General features: G+C 34.0%; 4 protein-coding genes across 4 annotated transcripts in view; 3 read left to right on the top strand and 1 right to left on the bottom strand.

The window, feature by feature from the left end:
- Positions 1-32: 32 nt before the first annotated feature.
- LOC145738660 (G patch domain-containing protein 11) lies at positions 33-1,216 on the top strand. Its single transcript, XM_081993589.1, has 3 exons — positions 33-248; positions 308-764; positions 827-1,216. Exons 1-3 carry the CDS (start codon positions 199-201, stop codon positions 1,103-1,105), a joined length of 786 nt encoding a protein of 261 aa, XP_081849715.1. The 5' UTR covers positions 33-198; the 3' UTR covers positions 1,106-1,216.
- Positions 1,217-1,289: 73 nt separating this feature from the next.
- LOC145738664 (translocon-associated protein subunit gamma) lies at positions 1,290-2,185 on the bottom strand. Its single transcript, XM_081993594.1, has one exon. The coding sequence runs from the start codon at positions 2,003-2,005 to the stop codon at positions 1,454-1,456; it is 552 nt and encodes a 183-aa protein (XP_081849720.1). The 5' UTR covers positions 2,006-2,185; the 3' UTR covers positions 1,290-1,453.
- Positions 2,186-2,988: 803 nt separating this feature from the next.
- yki (Transcriptional coactivator yki) lies at positions 2,989-15,249 on the top strand. The gene is made up of 5 exons (XM_081993585.1): positions 2,989-3,694; positions 11,528-11,646; positions 12,568-12,699; positions 12,753-13,019; positions 13,223-15,249. The coding sequence occupies exons 1-5, from the start codon at positions 3,243-3,245 to the stop codon at positions 13,426-13,428; spliced, it is 1,176 nt and encodes a 391-aa protein (XP_081849711.1). The 5' UTR covers positions 2,989-3,242; the 3' UTR covers positions 13,429-15,249.
- A 2,529-nt stretch (positions 15,250-17,778) lies between these two features.
- Positions 17,779-19,384, top strand: part of LOC145738646 (uncharacterized) — a 44,979-nt gene continuing 43,373 nt past the window's right edge. The window contains exon 1 of the mRNA XM_081993559.1: positions 17,779-17,992. Within this exon, the coding sequence (XP_081849685.1) occupies positions 17,923-17,992 (70 nt within the window). The 5' untranslated portion in view covers positions 17,779-17,922. The remainder of the gene's footprint in view (positions 17,993-19,384) is intronic.

Raw genomic sequence — 19,384 nt, 5'->3', positions numbered from 1 at the left:
CTTACTTGACTTTTGACAACCATCAGCCGACAGACAAACTAACCAAACTTGTCTAGATTATTGAGTTTGACAAGTTCTACTGTTGATAAAACACAAAATTCCATTTAAATTGTTACTAATTCCAATAAAGACTCAAAATTCCGTCTATAAATTGAATTATAGAGAAAAGAACCCGTGAATAAGTAGAAGCCATAAAAGATGTCGGATTCAGACGATGATTATATGTCTTTCAAAGTCCTGGTTGATTGGTAAGATAAAAATTGGCCCCTTAGTATATTTAGAAAATGTTTTTGTTGGTTTTTTTTAGCAAGGAAGATGTGAGGCCTAGCCTTCTGGTAAATAGAGAGAAACGTAAACATGAATTGTTCAAAAAGAAAATGGATACCGGCAATAAAAGACAAAAAACATTTGCAGAGCTAGAACATGAAAACAGAGATAAAGGTCTTTCTACTGCAATATCAAGTGAAAATAAAGGTTTTCGTATGTTGGAGAAGATGGGATTTAAACCTGGAGAGAGTCTTGGAAAATCAAGAGCTGGGATTAAAGAGCCTATTGATATTGTATTGAAACAAGGTACTTCAGGTGTTGGCAGAGAATCTCATATTAAAGATGTCTTGACTAATAGACAACAATTAAAAATTAAGAATCTTCAGCATTATGAAACTCAATTCAGGCTTGCTAATAAGGAAAGGAAGAATTTATCTCAGATAAGGAAAGACTACTTTAAAGCTCAGAAAGTTTGTGAAGAGCTGGATTTCAGATGTGTAAGTACTTTAAATGTAATCTATTTTATTTCATACTTTCACTGTTGTTGGTGTTATTTTAGAATATTAAAGATCCTGTAGATGAGTTTTACTGGACTAAAGAAACAATTAAGAAGCGTAGGAAGATAGAAAAACAGTGTCCTGATGATACTGACAGTAGTGATGAGGATGATGAGTTTGAGCAGTATGTTACTGAAGAGAACTTATTTGCAATAATTGACTATATAAGGAATAAGCACTTGTATTGCCTTTACTGTGTTATTACTGGTATTGACATTGAGGATCTCAAAGAAAATTGTCCAGGTCCCTATCGCATTGACCATGATGGAGAGATTGACTAGTTAATTACTATATTGTAAAATGACTACTTCAATGTTAATTCCTTTGTTATTTATTTTTTCAATTGTAAAGTTTGTTTGTGTTATAAATAAATCTAAATGTTCTTAAACACATATACTTTGCTTCTGTTTATCAACTTTTACCTGCAAATATTATTATTTCCTAAGGCAAATAATAAAACTGGAATTAATACAAATGTCATTTAATCATTCATAAATAACTATACAAACATGAGGAGTATGAAATGAATTGCAAAATGAAGACATTCTTTATGTTGGACATGTAACTGTCCAAAAGTTACCTACAGAATGTTTTAACAAAACATACTTAAATTAAATGAAACAATTTATTTATTGGGATCCAGTTGATAACAGGGCCAACAAGCCTGAAGCAGCTCCAATAGAAATAGTGTAGTTAACAGCTGGAGTAAATGACCTGAGGAAGTAAAAGCTGGCAACAATCACAATGGTCAAAAATAGAGCATTGTTGTGGAAGATTGAGTATGTAGTTGCCTCAAAATCAGCAACTTCATTTTTCTGCCACAAAATCCTCTCATCCTTCTCCTTCTTGCTCATCTTCTTGTCATCAGAAAGTTTCTTCAGCAAGTCCCTGGTGACAGCTTCTTCTCTCTTCACAGCAATTTTGTGTTTCAATGTAAACTTGGTGTTCCTATAAGCAATGGCCAACAAGTATGTTGATAAGGCAGTCACAGCAACAAACAGAATGAGGGAGGAGTACAAGTCCATCATATGTATCCTCCAAAAGAGCCATATTGGTACGGCGGACACGATGAAGGCATTCCCGTAAAAAAGTGCTGAAGATTTCGTAGACACGTTCCTGCTGAAGTCTTGCAGGAGCAGTTCTTCTTCCTTGGTGAACCCTTTACTTTGTTGTTTGGACATTTTTATGACTTAAATTCAAATTCTTCTTAGCACCACTACAAACTTTCAGTCTAAGACTGTTCACTAAAGCACTGGATGGAACTAAAGGAGGAATACTTTCTTTCCTTAGGCCAAACTTATTTTCATTTGTGGTTCCACGTCTACAAGAGCGGGCCAAAATATTTCCAACTAGGCACCAGTCAGGGTTGCCACAGTTTTCGCAACAGTGTATGTCAAATATTGCTGCGCATGTGTGACAAATTTGTAGTCATTAACGCAGTTAATTGAGTGAAAAAACTTAAATTAAAGCAGTTTTGGAAGTAATGTGAGTAAGTAGAAAAGACCTACAAAATTCCTAGTTAATTTCGTTTAAAGTAATATTTGATTGTTTCCCATATACATGAAAATAACCGGTTATATATAACCGGTTTATGAAAATGGTAAAAGATAAGAACTGCTTTGAGTTGGTGGACAACCCTGACGCATGTAATTTAGTGACAAGACGGCACTCGAAGTACAGGAATCTGTAATAAATAAAAGTCCTTTAGTGCGTAATAGGCATGTAGCTGGCGCTTATCTTCGTATTTTTTTTTTAAACACAAAATTTAAATTTTGTACTAAAGTTTCTAGGAGAAAGAAAATAATATTTTTTAATTACTAGGTTTTTCGACTGTTATTGTAATGTCTAGTAACTAATAAATTGATGTAACCAGGCCTACGGACGTAAAGTAAAATAACCACATAGAAGCGCGAGAATCAAAAAACGTGATGGAGATCGCGCAGTTTATGCTATATCAAAACCAGTGACGTAGTGGTGAGCTTTTTATGCTAGATATGTTCCTCAGCTTATCTATGTCCTGAAATCGAAAGAAAGTTATAGGGAGCAAGCGCGGTTTGAAAACTACAGTCGAATTTAAAGAGAGCGCTTGCCCGGTGCGCTTAACTATTATAACGCGCTGCTTGAAACGGGTGTGTGAACCAAGCAGATATGGTTCTTGAATCTTGACTTGAGCAAAAAGGACAGGCAAGCAGTTCAGTCGAGACCAGCGTAACGGGGCAGTTAGATAGGGTGGTGTAGGGAGTAGCGAGTGTCCGTGGCTGTCGTGTTTATTTTGTGGGGTCGTAAATAACAGTTGACCTGGCTGTTACATTTTATTTAAGACCCCCAAACCGCGGGGATCAACACTGGTCGTGTGAGTACCATCAGTGTTGGTAACTAGTTCGCGTCGACTGAGATTTGTGGGACAATTCAGTGAACATGGCGCGGAATCAAGATGAGTCCAAACAAGTCGTCCGAATGGACCAAGACTCAGAAACTGATCTGGAAGCGCTATTCGACAGTGTCTTAAAACCAGACTCAAGAAGGCCAGCACAAGTACCATGGAGTATGAGGAAATTGCCAGACTCCTTCTTTACCCCGCCATCAACTGGTTCTAAATCCATAAATCATTCACGGGAGAATTCCGTGGACTCTGCATTTGAAGTTTCCACCCCCGTGAATTCTGTGCCTTTACAGCCAGCCCATCACAGGGCTCACAGTTCACCTGCTTCACTGCAACAAACCTACGCAGTGGGCCAACAACAACCCCCCGCTCACCACCACATCAAACAAAGATCCTATGATGTCGCCTGTAAAACTGAAGACTCGACGCCCCTGCCTCCTGGTTGGGAACAGGCCCGCACCCCTGAGGGGCAAATCTATTATTTAGAGTGAGTACCTGTACCAGTACCTGTTGTTGACAACAGGTTTTCATGGGTCAGATTGTTATGCCACAGGACCGGACCGGCTCTTTGTGTTCAGTATTGACACTTAATTTCACCCCTATTTCGAGTTTCTATTTTGATAACTTCGTGTGCTTTTTTTAATTATTTTTATAGCAGTTTTATTAGGCTAAGAAACACAATGTAATTTAAAAGAAATATAACTATATATTTATTTTCTTTTCTATTCATTTTATTGCTCATGCAGCCAGGTCCTTTGGCATAAACATTATGACTTTTTATTATAACTTATCAGTAATACTAATGTAGAATAACACACCGTTTAGCAAAGATTATCTCAATATATAACAGATACCACCCTGGAAAGGTATTACAACATACCACTAAGGTAGTTAACATCAATCCCAGACAGAAACCTGAGTTGCTTGTGAAATGTTTTTATGACTTTTTATTTTCTTCTTGCCGATCCGATTTACCACAGTAAATTCTTATTCAAGCCTTTGCTTATTGAAATCTGACACAAGTGTTTAGTTTACTCAAATTTCCGTGTAACCTGTCATACGACCCATCCAACGCCATATCACACAGGAAGTCTCCATTCAGCCACTTTTATTCTGGGAATGTTTGTATATTCACATCCAAAAGGCGTGGGATAGTTCCATGAATGTCTTTTGCTTATTTTGAAAAGTAGAGAACACTTCAGGATGATTGGACTAAACGTAGTTAAAATTGATTAATGAGGCCCAGAAAACGCTAATGTTGACATTGTAGGGGTTGGTGACTAATAAATGGGGAAAAATTATGAAGGGGAGGTTTTTACCATTCTATTAGAGTTTAAATAATGTTTATTTCTAACTTTTGAGGTATAAACATGAGCACAGTGGCAAACAATATTTATTTAATGCAGTTAAATTAATGGCGTTTTCGATTGGCATGTTTAGTGCAAAACCAGTGTATTACCACACTGTTTCAATGGCATTTCATAGAGTGGGATACAGATACATTAGTTTTGCACTAAACTTGTCAATTGATAACGCTATAAGTATTTTGTTTGTCTAACCCCCGTTTGCACCGTCGTTTTGTAAGCCGAGCTTAATTTAAGTATGGGTCAGACTGGAACAGTACAGGTGAAAAAAGTCACACTCTAAACCATACCTAACTTAAGCTATGCTTAAAGTATGACGGTGCAAATGGTGGTAACTAGGCCAGGTAGGGTAATTGACAGTTCACGTGACCACCTGTCGCTTGCTTCAGGTAGACACAAGTGTTGCACCATCTTTGTCATCAGAAGAATGGGAATATAATGGTTTTCATTCTTGTACATTGTTTTAAAATACCTTTTTACTCTTTTTAGCCTCTATGGAACTGTTTCTTTAAATATCACTAAAGGACTATAAGGACTAAACGAACAGAGCAAATGTAACGTCATCTAGTATTCGTCATTGCTCAAAGTACAACTGTTCTTTTACTGAAAATTGTAAAAAGAAAACCCATTGGCAAACAAACATTTTGATAATAACTATATCATAAAACTCCTTATAAATATTCCTACTGCAGTATTCTGTAAAATTATTTTAACATTCAAATCATATTATAGGAATTTTTAAGCATAAGGTTCGTCACACTTACATGATAAACGTGCTAGGAATGTAGCATAACTAATTCTGAGTATGAATAAAGTAGAAGTAAAACAAATTTAAACAACTGACAATTTACGTCTTCTTCAAAGTTTTAAACTCTATATTAGCAAGGAGAGTTAACTTCCATTGGTTAGTTTAAGGCAAGCAAACCTACTGTATTTCTGGTTCAATAATATTTGATAGAGCAGAGAATACAAGTGTGCTAGTCAGATTGTTTGTTTTGAACGTTAGTTAACAGTTGGTCACATGATTTCAGATCCAAAAGCGTTATTTTGTAAAAATCACATGACACCATAATTACAAATCATGTGAAGGCCACGTGACCTTTGGATCATACCGCGCTTGGATCTGAAATCGCAAAAAAGGCGTGTTCCATTGGCAAGTGCAAAACTAAGCCATTTACGAATATTCTACCGGTAGGTAACTACTATTGCCGTTCTGAAATTTTACCCATATACCGAATATATGTACCTGGTTTTACCCGGTTTATGATTTATGGATCGAGAAGTTCCGTCGGTAAATTAAGAAAAAAGTGACTTTTGACAGGTTTTCCCTTAAAATTTAGAATCATAACATAACCTCAAAAATTAGTTTATGGTTGACGGTTTCTCGGTTTGTTCCTCAGTTTAGCTAGCTTATGAGATTGACCTGTTAAATTAAAGTTAATATTGGAATATGTTCTGTTTGCGAGATGGAGGGAGAGTATGCCGATATTATAAAACATTTCAACAATGAACATCGGATGCTAAATAAGATGGGATGTCAAAGATATATCAGGAATAGGATAACCGTAATGAACCAGATCCTTAAAAGTTACACTGATTGTGGTAAAGGGTGGAATTAGCAGGTATAATTTTCGTAAATGCCTCTAGTATATTTGTGGTTGCACTGTCATAAGACGTTATTGAATAGACCCATAAAATTTAATATCATTGTCTAATAATTTCCTCAGACACTGAAAAAACATCTGAACTACTTAGATACCATTAGGAATTTACCAAATAGTATTGTCTTCAAATCAAATACATTTACGTAAGTTTTACCATCCCAAAATAGTATTGTTAGATTATCAAAGCATTGAAAATCAAGTGAGACATATAAAAACGAGAATCATGGATTTTAAGTTACTTTGTGTGGGCGCTGTTTCTACCTGCTGTTTTACTTTGCTATGGTCACCAGAACTATTAATTACTAATTGATTTGTTGCCCTTCGTTTACGACCTGGTCCAAATTTAATGAAAAAGTGGGTTTGAGTGCATTTTTTAGGTATTACCTCATCACTCAAGATTTGAAGTAAATTTGTAAGTTGAGAGTTAAAGTAATATGTTTACTGTAAATTTGTGGACATTGTAAACAAATTACTTAACAACACTGATTTTGAGCAGATAATTTGATTGTAAATTATCAAATTTAATACAATCTTTACCTTGTTTTTCATTTAGGCAACAACACAAGTGAAATTTAATAATAAGTACTTTATTTAGTCCCCAGTTTTTTTTCGCTTACATAGGTAATTACAGATAAGGTTTAGTACATGAAATGTTTGTTTCATGTGAGTTTTTTTGTAACGTCAGCTTCAATTCGATCATTATTGTGGATTATTTGATGTTCATTGACTAATATTTGTGTATACGTACAAAATTACTTTAGAATTTTAGGATTATTCTCACGTGCAAAATGTTGAAAATTACTTTGGCATTGAGAAGATAAGATTGCGAACTTAGATTCTATTTTTCACACACACGAGGCTGGTTTAATCCAAGTTGTTGTTTTGTTAGGATTTTAGTAGTATCTCTCGAAATATGGTAATATAATAAATGAGGCGTAGGGGCAGGCTGGAGAGAAGCCATTTAATACGTTATTAACAAAATTTAACATTGTGCGGGCAATTTATGCACTTCGTCACATCTGAAGTCTTTAACCTTTGTTGTAAAGACGACGACGATTAATTAAATTTTTATTTATAGCTGTTAACCAAATAAACAGTAGGGTCTTGTTTTATTTGTTAATTCCGTCTCTATGTAAAGAACGTTGACTTTTCGTTGTCTAGGTGCAAGAACCTACGATTTACCGATATAAAACAATATTTAAATGGTTCGGTCAAGGATTTGTTGTCGGTTTGATGCGGAAGTCTCATGGCAAAACTTTTAACAGTGAAACAAATAATAAGTCAATCCTTACAGATTATATTGTATACACATATGTAAACTTAAGGTATTTGGCTATTTAGTTCAGCAGAGTGTTATGTAATTTCTACATGACCATACCACAAAGATTCGTATTTTCATACGCTTTCTAAAGTGTTAATTAATTAATGTGCTAAATTTATTTAACTAGGCTTTGTTCTAAGTAAGTCAAAGAGACTTCCCATTTAAAATAGTAATTAAAATCTAATTTCAGGATGGCAAGCATTATTGGAAAAACCATTAACAGATTATCTAGGCGTGACTAATAGAAACTGAAAGGCGTCCGTCGAATATTGGTGACGCCAAAGTCAAAATTTCTGGCAAGCAGGACAGTTGTTTGGAATCAAGGTTAACAAAACCAATTTTGCAATGACTAATTTTATGCACTGGATTTTGTTTACCTTACCAAACCATCCGCTTTATTTCTGATCCGGATTTTTTCGGTCGCCGTTGCTAAACATACTCAGTCTAAAGATACGAACGAATATAGGCTGATTATTATTACAAATGCGTCCACAAGAAGTTGCAAAGCCACAACATCAGCATTGCCACTATTTTGAGCGCAGATTAAAAGGTTCGATGTCCGAGACTTAGGCGCCTAGAATTTTAACTTCTATAAATATCCAGACGAGTCTAATTGCCAGGCTCTGCTTGTACGAATTGGAAGATCCAACTGCCAAAACTCGAATTATTTTCACCTCCAGCCACCATTTGCAATTTTACAGCTACGATTTTTACCACCGTTTATTGCTCACTTACTCATCCACTTTTCTTCTATTTTTATACACCCACCAATCAACACTCCATTAATTTACCACGTACTTTTTCTGCAGGTTGTTCCAGTATTCATCACTTCGTTTAGGATACTTTTTTCACTAGGAAACTTTCTGGTACATTCAAATTGGAGAAGTTATTGCTTTGCATGTGTGTTTGAAACTTAAAAGATTGAAGCCAAATTTTGAAGATCACGTGAGTGATTGTTTTCAAATTTACAGTTTGTCATTTCAACTGACTGGAAAATTCTTGAACAACTTTTTCTAGGCTTTCTTGTAGATATTGCTAAAGAAAATAGATGGATTTGACTATCAATTTAAAACTAGAATTTTTTTTGAAGATATTTTGTTGCTGCCTTATCGGTTTTGTTCATACTTAATTCAAAAGTGTACGTTAAGTAACTGAAAATATCGTATAGTAAGTTTTAGTATTTTGATGTAAGAGAGTGTGCACATTTTCATAAGCACATCATCAGATAATTTTTTAACAAACTTCATATACAGAGTGAGTCTGAGAAGCGACACCCCTTTATTATTTCCTAAACAAGAAAAAAAAATAAATAATAATTCCAGGTGTGTTCTATATGTTGCAACACCAAACTGTTATACAGGGTGACTCATAATTGAGGTACCAGGTAAAATAACGTTTTTTAACTGTATATTTTATTGTATATTTAAAAAGAACATTAAATTTGCAATATTTTAATATAATTTTTCGAATTATTCAACATTTTCCAAAACTTGATATTTAAATAATAGGAAGTTTCTATTACCCGGTACTAGGTATCTGATGTGTCCAATGACAGTCCTTTCGACTACTGTCAGTCATAATTAGAAATTTTAATTAGGCAAACATCATAGCAGATAATCAAATCAAATTATATGACGCACCTTGATTGGGTTTAATACAATTTCCAAACAAACTTTATTAAATGTTATGGAAAACTATAAAAAACGATTACAATAACTGTAAATTGACCGTCATTTGAACACATTGGAATTTAAAATTATGGCAGTAGCACTGACAGTAGTCGTAGGGACTACCATTAGATCCAACAAATTTAATGTACTTGTTAAATATGCAATAAAATATACAGAATTTCATTTAAGAAAACATTGTTTTAACTGTTATTTCACTTACGAGTCATCCTGAATAATAGTTTGTGTGTTGCAAAATACCTACAATTTTCATTCAAACTTTTTTTCAAAAATTCTTTTTTTTTAGAAATAACAAGGGGGTGCTTTTCAGACTCAAAATTAGATTTTTGACCAGGAAAATTGACTAGAAACTCTTGAAAGTCCTGTTTGGTAAATTGGTAAACAAATGCATAGTTAGCTCGAAAGCTAGGTCATTCAGTATTCCTATAATAGTTGTATAACTGACATATTATAAAATCTGCATGTATTCAAATATCCAACATTTAAATATTTGACTATTAAATTCTATGGTGTCACCTCGGGTGTCACAATATTCAAAAGATGTATATTTGATTATTTAAGCAGCTTGAATCTGATTATGATTTGATTGTTCCAGAAGTTTAGTTAATGAAACAAGTTACATGATTAGCACTGCAATTTATGTGTAATTTTTACTCGAATTAACCCAACCTCAATTAACACAAACCTTCTCCGTACATTTAGAAGATGGTGTATGGTAAATATCGTTGAAGAGGAGTGGCTGAAAATGTCAATCGCAGTAGTTGAAGAGAATAGTGTGTGACATTTCTGGTTAGATAAATGTAGTTAGTCGAAGTGGAGCAAATTTTATGAATTTCAGGTTTCAATTATAAGGGAAAACTGGTTATGGGATTGTAAATGAGCGCTGCAACTTTTCTTGTCTCGCATTTAGCATTCTCGGCTACGTGGTCGGGTTCCTAGTTACGTGCATTGAACAAAGACGAAGTGTCCACACGAGTTTCATATATACCGCTCCCAGTAATAGGCTGGGTTTTAAATAATACTTACGAAATACAAGACGAACTATATCAAGTAAGCCTACTTTATGCTTGTACGATTATGCCTTCGCAGCCCAGTCAGCCGTTTAGTCTGCCAGTTTTACTGTTAAACAATGGATTTATTCATATTTGAATCTTGACGAGGTTTGGTTAACTATGGGAAAGTTGAAGGTGTTTAAGGTTAACCGGAAATTTGTTGCAGTAGTTTCGACATTGAATCTAAACATCATTAGGGTTTCACCAAATATGTTGTGTGGCAAAATCTGGATTACGTTACCTAACACAAAAATACTCCATGTTCCCTTGAAAGCATCAATACCAATTTAAACTCAAGGTTTGTTCAGAACTATTTGAGGAACATAAAGTTTACACTGCGCTTTAATGACGTCTAAATATTTGAGACAGTTTCTACTAAAATTGCGTATGTTTATGAGGCGGTATTGTAATACCTATAAAAGGCAAAATTTAATTTTTACTCCACTGTTTTAGAGATAACGACTGTTAGGTAATTTTGGAATATTTTTAAAACGTGCATTTAATGTTGTAAGATTTTTGTTTTTTAAATGTACAACCGCTGCTTGCACTTCACTTATTCTGGTTTTCCTTCCACCCACCACTTCGACATCTTGTGCTAATAATAAAACTCAGTGTATACAATAAACCTACATGTGTAAATATTTTCATTTTTGTTGAATTGAGATATGCTCCTTGCTCCACTCTAGGATTTTGACCAGCAAAACTTCTAAAAAGTCAAAAACAATCAACTACACCATAATCAACCATAGTCCGCTACTTCACTATGTGTACATCCTGTATGTGCATTGAATTGCCTTCCGTTGTTGCCGGCCTTTAAAGGACGTTAAATTGGTTGCTTAAGGAAAATGTTAGAGAATGTCCCATGGTTTCGTAACTGTACAGTTGCCTACACATGACCAAAAGAAATCAAATAACCCCGGTAAAATTAACATCACCACCAGGTACCAGTGGCTGCCATTTACTTATTCCTTCTTCAAACTATAAGCGAAATCTCGTTGCCTTGCTTCAGTGAGAAGCGAAGGACGTCTCGAAGCAGTACGAGGAAATATGGGTAAAAGTAATTTATACCTGGTTTCGTAGCTTTCTACGAAGTGGTATTAAGCGGTACACCCGAACAAAAGCCTGCTACGTTCAGAAATCCCATCCGGTTTCTAACAAGTTTCTGGTTTAGTTTTATTTTTACTCCACCTTTCAGACACTTAATTTAAGCATTTTTTTCTTCGAATTTCAGCCACATTACGAGAACGACCACATGGGAGGATCCCCGAAAAACTCTAGCTGCCGCCACCACACCGCAGCATCAAAGCCAAGAACACTTGTCACATCCGCACACATCTCCACCGACTACAAGTAAGATTTCTTCAACCGTTATCTAAATCTTTGTTTAAATGTAGGAAGAAGTAGAATTCTACTAAACTGAACCAGAATGTGAATGCCTCCAACCAGCCTAATTACACACTCACAGAATCAACTGAAAAACATCCATATCCAGTATTTTTGTAACCAAGAAAAGCAGAAGTGCTGAATACTCAGTTTGTTCATAAATTAACTCAAAGTTCTCTAATACCCCTTAAGCATCAGTTTTTAATAAACTTTACTCCACATTTTCAAATAGTGTTAACTGAGATGTTATATAAATAAAGTGGCTTAGTAGGTGTGTGACATAATTTTCAGGCTACACCCGAGAGGCTGATGTCACTACATTATTTGCAAGTATTTCCTTTCCTGCTCGCCTGCGTATAAGTTCACATCGATGTTAATGAACTTTGTTCTGCTTTAGTACTTTCCACGTCCCAACTTTTAAAATACATCCAATACTACTACTAGAACAAGACATTTAGCTATCCGCGGATGTCGTTTTAGTACTTTTTTTAGCGGTCATCACAATGCGTTTCTACATTACTCATTAAAAGGTTTATTTAAAAACTGAAGAAATAATATTCTCATGCACTTGATAATGTATCGCTATCATTATTTCAAAACCACAAAATTGTTATTGTTTTAATATCTTTTGTTGCTATACACCTGCTGGACTAATAATGGCCTGAACGTCATACCAGACTCCAATCAGCATTGTTCATTATATTTCAGGTGTTTTAGGGTTTTCATTGTAGCACGAATTTGCTGCAGAAATTGCCATAACAATGCGAAATTTAAAAATTTATCTCCAGTTTTGTATTCTCTCTTATCACAAGTACATTTGTTGAAATGAAAACTTTTTTCAGTTTTCTTTATACCAATGACTATCTTTAAATAAAACTCAATTTCCAGCTGCCAAAGTAAACAACGGAGTTGAGTTAGGACCTTTGCCAGACGGTTGGGAACAAGCCCAAACCCCAGAGGGTGAGATTTATTTTATAAATCATCACACAAGGACTACTTCATGGTTTGATCCCAGAATTCGTAAGTCGCCTGTTACCTCTATCAATATCTTAAATAACCTCTGATCAATTTAGCGCAACATCTTCAGCAAAGAGCACCAGGAAGTACTTTAGTACAGCCGGCATGGCACGCAACGGCTTCGACTTCGCCGCAGAAAGCGCAACAGATGAGACTCCAACAACTCCAATTAGAAAGAGAGAGGCTGAAGCAAAGACAGCAGGAAATCAGAAGGCAGCAAGAAGTTATGCTTAGGGCTACCTCCACTGAATTGCCGGGAATGGACCCTTTTTTGTCGGGGTTGACTGATCACTCCCGTCAGGAATCTGGAGATAGCGGTTTAGGTGAGAATATAATAGAATAGTGTAACAATTTTGTAATTATACATTTTCATAAGTGACAGACAGTTTTGCATCATCTTGGCCAAAAGTGATGGTTTGCAATAATTCTCATTTTAAAGTCAATATCAAGTCTGTAGTGGGTGTATAATTCAAGATTTCCTACACTGTTTTCAGTAATAGTACCTCTATTAATTTTTGCTTTTTAGGTATGGGAACCAACTATTCACTGCCACACACTCCAGAAGGTTACTTATCAAGTATGGAAGATAACATAGACGTAAGCAGTGACAGTCACGCTTTGGACACTCCTGACATATCTGCCATAAGCGACAACATTGATTCAACCGACGATTTGGTGCCCAGTATCACTTCAAATTGCATTTACGCTGACTTTCCGTTTCCTTCGCTCTAATGACAGAAAGTCTTGAAAATGTTTTTAATGTCATGTATGAAAATGAAAATGTCTATTTATTCGTCTACTGGTAAATCAGGCTTTGATTTTCAAGTAATTTAGTTATGATTGAGACATTTAAGTACTTTTTCTGACTTCGAGTCGTTTTACAAACTCGTAGTAAAGGCACAATTATTGTTAACGCTCTGAACGCAGCTTTCTTTGTTAAACTTCAGCAGGATTTCGCAGCTTTAATCTGTTTAGTGCCTTTTTTGTTGAAATGATCCGTTTGGTATTAAAATAAGGGATTCCTTCATGTGCACGGACAACTCTTGGAATAGGAGTTATCACGTTGAAAAAGATTTTAACGCTGTTTCTGTTAACCTCAGAGTTAACATGAAAACATGATGCTCACTACAAATCAAATCCATCCATTATGGTGCCTTAGTAATAATTATACTTGTACATAAATAAAAGATTCTATTTACATAAACAATTTTGTAATCGCGACGTTAATTGCATATTTATGGTTATTTACAATTGCTAGTACTTTTTTAAGAGTGCCTTTCAGAGACTTTTTATTGGTAATGTTAAGACTTACTTAATAGTTTTTGAAGTTTTACTACGAAAAATATGAGTAACTTCGTTTTATGAGAGGAACTTCTTTTGATGGCGTATTAGGAATTTCCCATTGTTCTCACAAGACATTATCTTTATGTTTTATATGTTTAATATTTGATAAGAAGCAATTTATACAAGAGTGCCTCTTGTTGAACTTTGAATTTATTTGCGGCTATATGCGAGACACTAATTTTTTTATTCCAACAATTTTCTTTGGAAATACACGTTCTTATCTTTTCTATGCAGTGTAACCTAAGCAATAATTTTCTACAGAGCAATATAGTGTGATTTTTGCGTATGTGTAATCATTTGTATTAATACTCGGTATGATTCGTTATATTCTGCATTCAGGCAGGATTCCTTAGTGCAGCTCAATACAATATTACTGTCAGTTAATAGTTCTTGATTGATACAAATTTTGATCCACATGACAGCTTTCTGGATTATTGTGAAACCACAAAATTAATAATAATTGCTGTGATACCTAAAACAAGTTATTACAATTGTTTGATTTTTACAACTCTATGATTGATATTTTATTGGAAACTTATATCTATATATGTATTTATACACATGAATCGATTATTAATTTTTGCCCTAGCGGATGTACATAATTTTATAAGCAATATTGTTTATTTTTTGTGAATTGTTGGAATTGCACACCCCTTACGTTGTACATACAATTTTGAACAGGATTTTAGTTTTTTTTATATTTTATTTTTACAGTTTTTTTTTTGTAATTTAGTTACTGCCGATATTACTTCATGCATATCAAACTACTACTTTACACATCTGTTCAACAAACAGGGTCTTCATCGTGCAATATTGTTGATCTAACAACAAACACCCTGTACACATTTCTAGCCCTCGACAACTATATTTTCGGGCATTATAACGAATTCTAAATAATAACAACAATGTTATCCACATTGTTTTTATTATTTTTAGTTTCTTTATTACTATTATTGTTATAATTGTACTATAAAATGACATTAAACATGAAACCTTAGGAGTAGTTATTCATTTTTTAACTTTTTATTTGAACTGAACAATGCTCTAGCTGATAGTGAAATATTGTGTATCTTTAACGTATTATTTTACCGAGTGGGCAGGCCTTTAAAATTAAATACGGTACTCGTTTTATATTATTTGATGTTAATGGCCTTCCTAGTAAATATTTGTGTAAGTCATGTCTTTATCGTAAATAAACGTGTAAGCGAATGTGTCGTTTTGTTTTATCCTTCATTCAATGTGTGTCCCTAAATATGACGCATAAGTTGCTTACTCTCCTATAAGGCCAACTTCATCACATCCATCCATCATATTTGTTAAGAAGAACCAAATGATGCAAATATTGGTGGGGACCAGCTATAATTGACAAAAAATTCCTGTTTGGTCCTATCAGTCTTGTGAAAATAATCTGATTAAGGTGGAATAGTCAGAAATCTCTAAAGTAGTTAATTTATTAGTTATTCAACACTACTACTAGTTTGACAACTAGTAATTTCAAACACAAATCATTCCCAACATGGAGAAAGACTTTATTCCACTGTGTAATCATAAATTAAGCTTCAACATCAAATTTATTTGATTTTTACTTAAATAAGAAATATACAACACAAAATACGTGAATTTGGTACTTACAAATGAGAAACGTGCCCCTGCATAATGTATCACTTAGTGGGTGGTAAGTTGAAAATACAGGATTCTGTTGTCTTTGTGCTTGCAATTTGCCTATGCTAAAACACATGTAAACAGTAAAATTATGCTAAAGAAGGAGTTGTATGCAAAACGTGATATTATGAAGATATTACGGCCCACATAGTTGCAGTTCTAACAAAGTAATTATTATATGTCAATTGTTGGAGATAGGTTAGAGATTTTTTAGTTTTTAGGTGTCTCAATTAACGGAAGATGTGCATGGACTACCAGAGCAAATCTAGAAAAGCATTACCTTCTATTATGTGAATGCTGAATAGTGAATGCTTTAGTGGATTTGAATATTCAAAGATAATATAAAATCTGGAATCTGGAATGTTACTAGTTCTTATAAATTTTTGTAATGCTGCTTAAGTTAGAGCCAACCAGGATTCACTAATTTGTCCAGAGAATATTCAATCGATATCAAACTTTTCATATTGATCCAAGTGTTTCAGCTTGAATTTCCCTTCCTTTTTGAAAAGATGTCGCTAAAACCCTCAGGCTTCTACTAATTTTAAATTATCGGCTTTATTCAATTTTTAAATCAAAACTTAAATATGTGATTGTTTTAGGATTACATAGCAAAATTTAAATTAGTCATGCTCTTCTAAGCTGACAATTTATAAATATCGTTAAGCAGATAAATCCGCAAATTGGCTGAGCTATTCGCATTTAATCAGACTTGATAAATACATGCAATAATGATTATTAAATCAGAACACATTTTCATCAATTTGTAGCCAAAATTACAGAATGTGGGATTTTGGGCAAATCGCATTTGGAGATCATTGAATAGAATATCGAAAACCCATTATTTCATTAAAGGATTGACACGAGCCCCAAACACACTAAACACAGATTTAAATTTTTGACACTAAAGAGGAAATTAAAATTTTCATGCTTTCAATTACTATACAACAATAATACTAGACGAGACATTGTTTGAGAAACCTCAAATAGCATCAACAAATAAGCTCATTAAATCAATCGTTAGTACAATATAACGTTTTGGTAGTAGGCTAACAACCGAGGTGGAGGCAATTTTCGATTCGAGTCACCCTCCACAATTCTCCAAGGTAATAAATCCTGATAGGTCAGAGAGAGAACGTAATTTGACGAGTGAATATTTCGTTAGAGTTTGCTTCCTGAATTGTTTGATGTCCGCTTACATATACCCGAACCGTTAGATTCCCTTGGGATAGATGTTTGACAAACTAATTTGAATATGTTTCATTTTCAAAAAATTATAAAAAAAACAAAAAATTGACTGTAAATTAGGTGTTTTTTGGGTAAAGATTATTTCTCAAAGTAAGCATCACAGCTTTCTCACGTCACTGGCTACCAAAAAACATTGAGTTTTGATTTGTGGTGTAATCTCTAAAATAAATCCAGTTACGAATGTATAATACAGCAGCATTTTATTTGATTTCAATTTGCAGGATTCCAAAATCCGTTTTTATTATTTGTTGTCAGTTGCGGATGTATGAAATATGAGCCCTGCACACAAGCACGTTTATCAATTTTCTCCATGCACACTATAACGTGTGCATATTATTTAAATTAAATTAAAATTCCATGGAGGGACAATACGCCGTCATCGTGCTGTCTTTTGGTATTTCGTTTGTATGGTTTATGGTAAAGTAAAGCTTACGATAAATCGGAACGTTATCGACACGAATCGTAAGAAAAAAAACTGGACGACCAAATTCTGATTAAACGTCATTTATTCCAGTATCGGTACCCGGAATGCCGACAAAGTATTTTTAAAGATAAACACAACAGCAGAGTACAATTCAAAACAATTCACTTGTAATTTACCAACAAATAGTTTTTTTTGGGCTGAATTTTTGCAGCATGAATAACCACAGCAGTGATAAGCGGTACATTCTGGTAAAACATATTTATGAAACTAATAAAATGATTTCTTTTTGTGATTACTGTTAAATACGTCCCTGTTACGCAAAGACCATTTACTCAATAACAGCTAGTAACCTATCGAACTTTAGATAAGAATGTCATTTTAGGATCTCAAAATGACCATAATCGTTTCTCTTTTAGACGGAGATAAGTTTAGGGTACTGGAAAATTAAACAATCAGTAGGAAACAGCACTTTAAGTACTTAACAACCTCGTAGCAACGTTTTATAAGTGAATTAGTTCCTTTTTAAATAGTGCCAATGCCTCTGAGTTAAAATGAGGTTTTTGTTGTTATCGGGGCTGGTTTTCCTGCTACTCTTTGTCTCAACTTGCTCGCAGCATACCAGTAAGTATTCCTATTTTTTCTTTTCATATTGTTAACGCTTGCTTGCTAAACAAGAACTGAAATTTAATTACTAATAATTATGCAAGCCGCTAGGAAATTTGAATTTTCAAAGCTTGTCGCTATTCACTTAGACCCTGCTATAATAACTCAAGTTAATTTAGGAACAATGAAGTAGAAACAGCAAGATGCATAGTTGACATACAATCTAACCAACATTGAGTATTCCAAGTATGCAGCCTTGCTGTAGCACATAAGCTTTGGCTCAAACTAGGGCTAATCGAAATTGGGATAGAACATTTATTAAAATATAACTTTCGGGATTTTAGGTAAATTGTTTGCATTATTATTATAATTATTCAACGTGTCAAATTGTTTACAAAAGTTGAATATAATTATAAGAATCTGAGCGATCCCGAATGGTCTATAAAGTTAGTTATTACCCCTAATAAGTTAAGTCTTTATAGCTCAAAACCACCACGAAAATTTACAGCTTATTTTCATTTTTATTGTTGCTTAAATTGGACATCTCGCCAGCTTTAATGCTTTATGTTTATAGTACATTTCACGCTGATCCTAATGATGTCCATTAATAATAATTTTTTTTTTGTTATTATGAAACGAATACATTACAAAATATGTTTCGTATAATTGAAGTTGAATTGGTTTTATAAGTTAAATGTTTGTAAGACCCGAAACGGGTAGTCAATAGGTCAACTTAGTAAACAAGTCACAGTTTGCGCTTATCAAGAATAAATTATTAACCTTCTGATTAAACGAAATATAAATGAATGTTATAGATTCTTTAACAATTTTTTGGACCATAATCACATTTGTTACTGACGTATTTTAAATTACTATATTTTTTAAAAATAGGCAGAACAATTTAACTGAGAAAGTTAATACAACAAAATTTAATTGGATATTGATTAAAATGGTGCTATTACCGCACGAACAACTTGTTACATGTATTAAATATTCTTCGTCTATTAATTGACGTATACAAACAAAATTTTGATTTTAATAATAGTATCAAGTTACTAATCGCTGTGTATACGAGTAAACTGAGGGAAAGAAGATCCTATTCATGCATCCTGTTCAAAGCGTAGCTAAATATTGGGGCGTATTTAAATTTCCTTTATTCTTTGGTTCATGAATAGTGTATGTCAAGGGAATGAAAAGAACCAAATCTCTGTTTAGCTATACAAGTCTCCGGAAGATCCATGAAGCTAGCTACTACCTATACTAGAAAAATATTCTTTAGTCTTTATAGTCGAAAAGGAAGCTTTACAGCTTGTTTCGCTTTTTTATCACAATACGCGATCAAACAAAGAAGATTTTCCATTAAAATCTCGGTAGTTTTATTAATTGATTGATAGAGCGCAAGGAAAATTA

This window comes from Ips typographus, linkage group LG16 (genome assembly GCF_016097725.1).
Source record: "Ips typographus isolate SLU linkage group LG16, UJ_Ityp_2.0, whole genome shotgun sequence".
In the NCBI taxonomy this organism is placed as follows: Eukaryota; Metazoa; Arthropoda; class Insecta; order Coleoptera; family Curculionidae; genus Ips; species Ips typographus.
Note: the sequence above shows the minus strand (reverse complement) of the source record. Positions and strands in the feature narration are given on the sequence as shown.